Below are 10,000 nucleotides of genomic sequence, written 5' to 3'. Positions count from 1 at the left end.
CCGTAATCCCAGTCGTAATTTAAGTTTTGTTTTTGTTAAAAAAAATTTTGGCTCATGTGCAAAATAAAGAGATACTTCTGGAAAACGTACAGAAGTTTAACAGTACTGTCCGTGAATTGAGTTTGATATCAGTTTACATCACTTTCAAGGATCAATATTGATTTGCTTTGAAATGTCAAATGTGGTTTTTGTTTCTTTTAAAGGTCACATTAACAAAATCTAGAATAATTTCAACATAATTCCAATGAACTTTTGGTTCTAAGTCATCTTGAAAAGTAAGTTCACCCCCACAAAAAAAATATTCCATATTAAATGCCAAGTCTTTATATATACACACACACATATTACACATATTCACGTACACACACACACACACACATATTACACATATTCACGTACACACACACACACACACACACACACACACACACACACACACACACACACACACACACACACACACACACACACACACGCTCTCAATCATCATGTTTTGGCATATCATAAGTGTTGCTTGCACACTACACTGTTCCGTAAAAGCCAATCTGCATATCTAAGTAAAAGAATAGATTGGCAGGGGAGAATGTGAATTTAAGAAGGTGAATTTGGGAAAACAAAAATGAAAAGAGAGAAAAAAATGGAAAGCTGTACCAGCAGGGTGTGTCGTGCACGAAGAACCGTCACGAAGCAGTGTATGCACAAGTCGCAGGCCCATTGATGTGGACTGCAGGCCAAGTCCGATAAGCACTGCCTCGATGCTGGGTGCATGCATTCCACAGTACGGCGATACAAGGAGTGCGGCACAAGTCTGCAGCAGGTTGGCTGTTGGAGCAGCAGCGCTCGCCATGGAGCCCTCCAGCTCTGCAACGTGCGTCATGCAGTGGTGCAGTAGCCGCAGCCAGCCAATGCTAAGGTTAAGAGATGAAATACTTTGTGCGAGACCTTAAAAGTGTTGAAGCATGAACATACAGTCACAACTCGAATCCGGAACAACAGCATCAATTTAAATTAGGGGAAAAAATCTGAGATAGTCAGGGATTCTTTTTATGTCAGGATTTCATGAGGAACAGATGATCGATCACATTGCATAAAATAAGTACACAAATCAAGTTCACAAAAAAATCTCAATTTCAGCTTCGACAATTTGCCCCTCCCCCACCGCATTCTCATGCTCTGGTATGTCGCAGTGGCTTAGGATCTGTTTGACAGTGTACAGGCCGGGATGTCTCTGCAATGGCAAGTACATCAATGTTGTCATTAACTAAAGGTGCACCAGGAGTGTCAATCAGCACCAGTTGCATTCATTCATAATTTTTCGTGTTGCTAACCTCATCAACGTGCTGTTCCTCCCTCCGTTTTCACCGTTTTCCAGCCACAACTTCCTTATTTGTCCTGTCCATCTTTTATCGACTTTTCCATCGTCAGTATTTTTGACATTTCATCTACTACCGCTCAACTCTTACTTACATCAACCATAACATCTGTGCACTTAAATATCACAGTAACAAGAAGTGTTTGGGTTCGCCTGTTTCGCTTTCCCACCCGGGCACTTAGCTCGTGATGCTGGAATCTCAGGTTCAAATTCCCTAAAACGTCATTCGAATTTATCTCATGGTGGTGTCTGAAAATGTCTTCATCCTGCATTTTAATTACGTGTTTGATCTTTCCAATGAACCTTACGCACTGTAGAAAGCAAACTCATTTGATGTTAAAATCCAAATTAGCACTTGGTAATTGGAGAAAGCAATATGTGGAGTGGAAAAAATGATGAGGGTAAGAAAGAGAAATGTGGGAATGCAAATAGGCAAAAGTCTTTTTCACCTCGATTTGGAAACTTGATCCTCTGTGGGAAGAAAGGGGTTTGTGACCGCTGAGCAAGACATGCAGCCAAATGCTGTGAGGCCAAGAAGCTTGATCTGTGACAGGCCCAGCGTGCCGGAGTCACGGGGCCGGTGCAGCCGTAGACACACCGCGGTGACCACCTCGGCATGCACGAGCTGCAGCTTAATGTAGGTCTGACCTGCCGTGACCACCGGTGAGGCTACCGGCAGCATGTTGACACCATCGGCACTCACTTCAACCGACACAGCGGACGGGCAGGCTTGGGGTCACAACAGGAGAAAGATTACAGATGAGGTTGGAAATCCACATAGCCACAAGTTGAACAGATATACACATGACCGCTCCCAATCCAATCCCAAATCCCAGCATCGTACTGGCAAGAGAGGCAATGTGTGGTTGAATGTGGATCTCTCGAAGCAAGATGGCAGCGGGCAAATGCACTGTTAGGTCACACCAAGATTCTTCCGGGAGGAAGATGTATGACCAGGCTGCAGATCGTGCCCGGCGATGCGGTGGCGTCGCCTGTAGCAGCACCTCAGCGGGTTGTGCCGTTGGGCTGGTTGATGTTATTGTGCCTGCAAGAACACATTCAGGTTTAGCCGTTTAGTGTTCATAACCGAGCATGTACCTCCTGATGCCAGGATTCCTATATTGTGGATTTGTCCATCATCTGTCAATGTCATTATAATTCATATATAAGTATATCAATGTTCCCTAAGGTAAATTATAGCATTTGTTGTATTCCCACATGAGCCAAACTTCGGACAAACCAAAAAAGTCGGAGCAGGATGGCCAACTTGATACAGAGGTATCTTCAACAGCAGGAAGTGAGGAGATCTTCTTGTTATATTCTCATTTTCATCAATGATATTGAATGCAACTGATTTTGTGATCATTTTTAGGATCTCTTGCCATGTTACTAACGGGTGGCATCATTAGACCAATGCCAACAAAATGCAACGGTCATACGGAATCGCATCGTGACCATTATGTAAGGAATCTAAATCATAATGTAAGTAAGACCTACTAAATTCAATAAAGGTATAATATAAAAAAAGTCTTTATTCATGACTGATCAGACACAAGATTTTCATTTGATGAAAAACTACAACGTGCTGCCGATGCAATTATTAAAACCACTTACTGTCACCAAGGACACTCAGCTGCATCAACATCGAACTGCTATTATCACGCTGACATACAGCACCTTCAGAAAAGCATTCACACCCATTGAATTTTTCACATTTTGTTGTGTTGCAGCCTGAATTAAAAATGGATTAAATTGCGATTTTCAACACTAATCTGCTAGGCCTGGTGTTGGCTTAGCGGTTAGGGTGCTGGCTTGGGATCCGAGGATCCTGGGTTCGAATCCCGGTCGATCGCTAAATTAACACCAGGGGGGTTGACTCAGCCTGTCATCCTTCCGAGGTCGGCAAATTGAGTACCAGCTTGCTGGGATGAATGATCCCTGTGTGTACCTCGATTTAGAATAGGTACACCGTATCCCTGCGCATCGTAAGAGCGTGACCAAGGGTTGGCGTCAGGAAGGGCATCCGACCATAAAACCATTGCCTCAAACAGGGAACCATGATTGTCATGGGGCCCGCAAGGCTAACCCCCGCTCTAGCGGGGAAAATGGCCTTAAAACGATCATTCATTCATTCATTCAATCTACACGTAATACCCCACAATGTCAAAGTGGATTTGTTTTCAGAAATTTTTACAAAATTATTTAAAATGAAAAGCTGAAATGTCTCGAGTCAACAAGTATTTAGCCCCTTTGCTATGACACTCCAAACTGAGCTCAGTTGCATAATCCAATTTCCTTTGATCATCCTTGAGATGTCTGACTTCCGGTCCCTCAAGCGACGTGGCTTGCTTCGATCTCTCCACGGCATCAAAGTTTGAGTGTTTTCCCGTTCGTTTCTTTGTCAAATTTCCGCTGCGTATTTTGTTGTGTATGTGTTATTGTGTGTTTCTATTTGGTTTTGGTTTTGTAGTTGTTGCAAATTTGTGTGTAATTAGTTGTTTCTTTGTTCGCCCCTCGTGCGCCTCGTGCGGCCCGGTGTCTCGTGCGGCCTCCTCGACTCGACTTGTGCCCCGCCCCCTATATCTCGTTTTTCCTTCACCTCTGCTCCTGCTTTCTCAAATCCACATTCTCACTGAGAGACTTTTCCCAGATTGTTTTTCATGGTTTTGTTTAAATATTTATTTAAATATGTTTAAACCGCAGCCGTGATGCTGACGCCGCCCCCCCCCCCCCCCCCCCCCCCAGAATTTCCATGTTTTAAACGTTTCCCAGTGTGTACCCTGGATAAGAATAGGTACGCTGTATCCCTGCGTGTCGTAAGAGGCGACTAAGAGGGTTGGCGTCAGGAAGGGCATCCGGCCATAAAAACATTGCCTCAAAAAGAGAACCATGACAATTACAACTACATGTGGGCAGGGTACAGCCCGAAGTGGAGATCGGTTTCTGAGGTTTGGGACATGGAATGTAGGGACAACGACAGGGAGATCAGGAGAAGTGGTGGAAGTATTGGTCAGAAGAAGAGTGGACATATGTTGTGTGCAAGAGACGAGATGGAAGGGAAGTGGTGTGAGAATGGTGAAGGGTAGGCAGGGACAGAAATACAAGTTTGTGTGGCAAGGGTGCCTGGAGGGCATGAATGGTGTTGGTGTCCTGTTTTCTGAGGAGTTTGTAGAGAGTGTGGTGAGTGTGACTAGAGTGAGTGATAGGTTGATGATGGTGAAAATGATGATTGGAAAGCTCTTGGTGAACGTCATCTCGGGATATGCTCCGCAGGTTGGTCGAAGCGATGAAGAGAAGGACAAGTTCTGGTGTGCGATAGAGAAGCTGATGGAAAACGTGAAAGATGAGGAAGTTGTTGTGGTAGGAGGAGACCTAAATGGACATGTGGGAAGGAGTATGGATGGTTTTGACGGAGTTCATGGGGGTTGCAGATATGGTGTGAGAAATGGAGAAGGTGAAAGGATTTTGGAGTTTGCTGATGGAGCTGATTTGTTGATTTGTAATACTCAGTTCCAGAAAGAGGATAATAAGCTTGTTACATACACGTCAGGTGGGTCGACGACGACCGTTGACTACCTGATGGTGCGTAGGCGAGATAGGGGGCACCTCCGGGACACAAAGGTGATCCCGGGGGAGGAGGCTGTTTCACAGCACCACTTGGTTGTCTGCGACGTAAGGGTGAAAGGTGCGAGGAGAGCTTGGCGGGTGAAGTACCAACCGAGAATGAAGGTGTGGAGGTTGAAAGAGGTGACAGTAAGGGAGGCATTAAAAGAGAGGCTGAGTAGGGTCGAGGATGATGTGGTTGAGCTTGAAAGTGGTTGGATGTCAATGAAAGCTAGTCTGTTGGGAGCCGTTGGTGAGGTAAGTGGATGGACAAAAGGACCACCGAGGCACTCGGAAACATGGTGGTGGGATGATGAAGTTGGAAAGAGGATTGACGAGAAGAGGAAGAAGTTCAAGGAGTGGCAGAAGGCGAAGGGTATGGGAGCAGAAACAGCAGAGCATGAAAGTTATAAGGCAGCCAGGAAGGCTGCAAAGAAAGAGGTAGCAAAGGCGCAGGAGGCATGTAGGAAAATGTTCGGAGAACGCTTGGATTCGGAAGAGGGTCAGAAAGCAGTATTCAGGATTGCAAAGCAGATAGCAAAAGAGAGGTGTGATGTGATGGGGGTGAGTTGCTTGAAGGATGAAGTGGGACAAATCGTTGTCGACCCAGATGGAATTAAAGGAAGATGGAAAAGATATATGGAAATGCTGTTGAATACAGAGAATGAATGGGATGGCAACATAGAGAGTAACCCAGTTTTAGGACCGGCAGAGAAGATAACTGAGAAGGAAGTTGAGGAAGCGATAAAAGCAATGAAGGGTAGAAAAGCGGGAGGGCCGACGGGAGTTGTGGGAGATATGTTGAAGGCAGCAGGAAGTTGGGGTGTGAAAAGAATGACAGAATTCTGTAATCTGGTGGTGAAAGATGGCCGCATTCCAGTGGATTGGGAACTGAGTACCCTCGTCCCTCTATACAAGGGGAAAGGTGACCCTCTGGAGTGTGGCTCGTACCGAGCGATAAAGTTATTGGAGCATGGAATGAAGGTATTGGAAAGGGTGTTGGAGAGGAGGATAAGGAAGAAAGTGAAGATCGACGAAATGCAGTTTGGATTCAAGGCAGGAAGAGGAACGACAGACGCGCTTTTCATTGTGAGGCAGTTGCAGGAGAAGTACATGGAGAAGAGGAAGAAGTTGTTTCTTGGGTTTGTTGATCTGGAGAAAGCATTCGATCGGGTTCCACGCAAAGTATTGACATGGGCATTGAGGAAGTTAGGAGTGGAGGAATGGTTGATCAGAGTAGTGATGGCAATGTACAAAAGAGCGCGCACAGCTGTAAGGACGAAGGACGGGAACAGTGGTGAGTTTGAGGTGAAGGTGGGAGTGCATCAGGGGTCGGTACTAAGTCCACTACTATTTGTAGCTGTGATGGAGGTGCTGGCTCAGAACGTAAAGGAGGGTTTACCGTGGGAGTTGTTGTATGCAGATGATCTGTTGTTGATTGAGGAAAGTATGGATGGACTGAAGGAAAAGATGAACACGTGGAAGGAATGTATGGAGAACAAAAGGTCTGAAGGTGAATATCGGAAAGACGAAGGTGATGGCAAGTGGTAAAGCATGTGGTGAGGTGGAAAGAACTGGGAAGTGGCCCTGTGCTGTGTGTAGGAAGGGTGTCGGAGTGAACTCCATTCAGTGTACAATGTGCGCTGAGTGGGTTCATCAAAAATGTAGTGGGCTGAGAGGGTCATTAAACAGTGTGGCAGCTACATTCAAATGTAAGGTGTGCACAGAGGGAGCTGCAGATGGAGGAAATGTTGAGTTGGATCTTGGAGACGGCGTGAAGCTGGAAGGTGTGAAAACATTTTGCTACCTCGGAGACATGCTGAATGGAGAAGGTGGATCAGACTCGGCAACGGTTGCTCGAGTGAGATGTGCATGGAAGAAGTTTCGGGAATTGAGTGGCGTGCTGATGATGAGGGGAGTGTCGTTGAAGCTGAAGGGAAAGGTGTATGCTGCATGTGTGAGAAGTGTTATGATTTATGGGAGCGAGACATGGGTAATGAACGTAGAGCAGCAACGAAGGTTGGAAAGGGTGGAAATGCGAATGGTTCGACGGATGTGTGGAGTATCGTTGAGAGAGAGGAAGACAAATGATGAATTGCGAAAGATGATGGGAATAGAGCCTGTGATTGATGCTGTGAAGAGGAACAGGTTGAGATGGTTTGGTCATGTGTTGAGGAAGGATGAAAGTGACGATGAGAAGAGTGACGGAAATGAATGTAGAAGGAAGTAGAAGACGGGGAAGACCGAGAAAGACTTGGCTAAAGATGGTGGAAGAAGAAATGCGGGCAAGGGGGTTAACAAGGAGAGATGCAGAAAATAGGGCAAAATGGAGAAGATTGTCATGGGGACCGCAAGGCTAACCCCCGCTCTAGCAAGGAAAATGGCCTTTAAAATGCATGTTGTTGTTGTTGTATCCTTGAGATGTCTCTACAACTTGATTGGAGTCCACCTGTGGCCAATCAAATTGATTAGACACGATGTAGAAAGAAACACACCTTTCTATATAAGGTCCCACAGTTGACAGTGCATGTCAGAGCAGAAACTCTACCATGAAGTCCAAGGAACTGTCCGTATAACTCTGAGATAGAATTGAGGAGGCATAGATCTGGGGAAGGAGATAAAACAATTTCTAGGGTGTTGAAAGTTCCCAGAGCACAGTGAGCTCCATCATTAGGAAATGGAAAGAATATGGAACTACCCAGACTTTTCCTAGAGCCGGCCGTAAAACCAAACTGAGCAACCGGGCAAGAAGAACCTTGGTCAGGTAGGTGACCAATAACCCAGTGATAAGACTGGTAAAGATAGAGGGTATAATGAATGGAGCAAAATACAGGCAAATCCTTGAGGAGAACCTGCTTCAGAGAACAAAAGATCTTAGACCGTGGCGAAGATTGATGTTCCGACAAGCCAAGGACCCCAATCATACAGCCAAAGCAACACTGGGATGGTTTCAGAACAAGAACGTGAAAATTCTTGAGTGGCCCAGCCAAAGCCTCGACCTGAATCCCATTGAGAATCTGTGGAAAGACTTGAATATTGCTGTTCAATGACACTTCCCATCAAACTTACCAGAGCTTGAGCAAATCTGCAAGGAAGAATGGGAGAAACCCCCCAAATCCAGATGTGCAAAGGAAATACAGACATACCCAAGAAGACTCGAAGCTGTAATCAGCGCCAAAGGCACTTCTACGAAGTATTGACTCAGGTGGTTGAATACTTATGTAAATTAGATATTAGTCTGTATTTATATTTTTAATTATTTTGTAAAAAATTCTCCAAAATAAATTCCACTTTGACATTACGAGGTATAATGTGTAGATCAATGACAAAAATTGCAATTTAATCCATTTTATATTCAGACTAACACAAGAAAATGTGACAAAAGTCAGGGGGTGTGAATACTTTCTGAAGGCACTGAATTAATGTAAACAAATGTCCTGTAATATAATGCAACAATAGCATCAAGTTAGCCATCCTATTCGCAGACTTATACACAGCTTTGGATAATCTAAGGGGTAGGAGTAGAGGAGGCAGTAAGAGAAGTACAATATTGCTGACAAAAAAAATCATTTCATACACACTAATAAGAAAGTTTTAAAAAGTTTAAAAAGCAAACAATGAAAAGCTGAAATGGTGGTCAAGGCTTGTGGAAGAGCTAGCCTTATGTGTATGTAAATTGATTGCATGGGGGAAGCATGGCCACAATCTAAGGTGTGTTGACAGGTACTGCTGGCCATAAGTTTAAAAAGCAGATGAAACAGCAAACCAATGCAAACTGTGCAGTCTGTGATAAACAGCAAAAAAGGTAGCACATGACCAAGGCCTCGCCCACCGTAAGGGGCAAAGTTGTGCAATCCTTCGCTGGCATCTGTATCGGCAGCGAGGAACCGGGCACGCATGTTGCCATCGGCCCCACGTCCATGCCCGACATCCAGGCAGCGCATTATAGTGGACACCATGCTGCGTGATGTGTTGAGCATTGCCCGTGTGCTCGTTACCATGTTGTTGCAAATCAGTTGCACACCACCTGCAAAATCAGTGAGCAATATGTCACCATTTGTACTTTTGCATCCTCTTTAGGAGCCAATTCCAATGACAATACATTCATTTCCAGAAGTAGGCAAGTTGAGAAAAAGAAACTTAAGAAATGTAAAAAGAAAAAAGGGAGTGAGTACATGAGTTGAGGGAGAAAGAAAAAAAGAATGGAGGGAGAGGAGAGAACATGGATGTTTAGATCAGACTGAAACAAAGACGGGATTCAAAATTCCAAAATTAATGCGAAGATGTCCCATTAATATGGTCTGCAGGTAACAAGGAAGGTGTGCTTCAAGTGCTGCTTGCCGTTTGCTCTGGTGCTGAGACTCGGAAGTAAAAACTCAATTTAGATCTGGCTCGGCAATTTGGGCAAAATTTGCCGGGTCCCGGATCGGCTCGGAACTCGGATAAGTTCATTTAATAATGAGAACAGCACTCTTCGACATTGACTGATATGCCTCCACCCTCATTATTAGATGAATATAGTACTTGCCCAAATTTGCTAAAAATCCTTTCAGCTGTTCCGAAGTGTCACATTTTTACCTGACATGATCTCTGACCTTTGACCTTTGATGCCAAAATCAAATCAATTAATTCTTGCATCAGAATATACACTTATACAAAGTTTGATCAAACTCCCATCAATGGTTCACAAGTTAGCTCGTTAACAGAATTTTTACCTCATTGGGCCTTTGACCTTTGGCCTCTTTTGACACCATAACCTAATCAGTTACTCTTTATTTTTGCATCATAATACATACTTGTACCAAGTTTGATTTGTATCCCTTCAGCCATTCTTAATTTATCGCTCACGGTAAGGTACCACTACGAGGAGGGTGCTTCATTTGTATAAAATATATAACCTGCACACAAAATTAAATGAGTTACGGATGTAACTTCAAGACGATCTTTACTCGTCTTATTCACACACATATATAACAATATATATATGAATATATTGTTGCAGTTTTGAAATAAAGGTTAATTTCC

At 44.2% G+C, this 10,000-nt stretch overlaps 1 protein-coding gene across 3 annotated transcripts in view; it reads right to left on the bottom strand.

Moving 5' to 3' along the window:
- BIRC6 (baculoviral IAP repeat containing 6) overlaps positions 1–10,000 on the bottom strand; it is a 538,457-nt gene that overhangs the window by 287,652 nt on the left and 240,805 nt on the right. For all 3 annotated transcript variants that reach the window (XM_078784399.1, XM_078784400.1, XM_078784401.1), the window contains 4 exons: positions 8,808–9,002; positions 2,217–2,417; positions 1,822–2,101; positions 652–908 (listed from right to left, as the gene is read on the bottom strand). In XM_078784399.1, coding sequence (XP_078640525.1) covers positions 652–908; positions 1,822–2,101; positions 2,217–2,417; positions 8,808–9,002 — 933 coding nt within the window. The remainder of the gene's footprint in view (positions 1–651; positions 909–1,821; positions 2,102–2,216; positions 2,418–8,807; positions 9,003–10,000) is intronic.

Source organism: Myxine glutinosa, chromosome 9, assembly GCF_964187855.1.
Source record: "Myxine glutinosa chromosome 9, kmMyxGlut1.1, whole genome shotgun sequence".
In the NCBI taxonomy this organism is placed as follows: Eukaryota; Metazoa; Chordata; class Myxini; order Myxiniformes; family Myxinidae; genus Myxine; species Myxine glutinosa.
The sequence above is the reverse complement of the archived record's forward strand: the minus strand, read 5'-3'. Positions and strand labels throughout refer to the sequence as shown.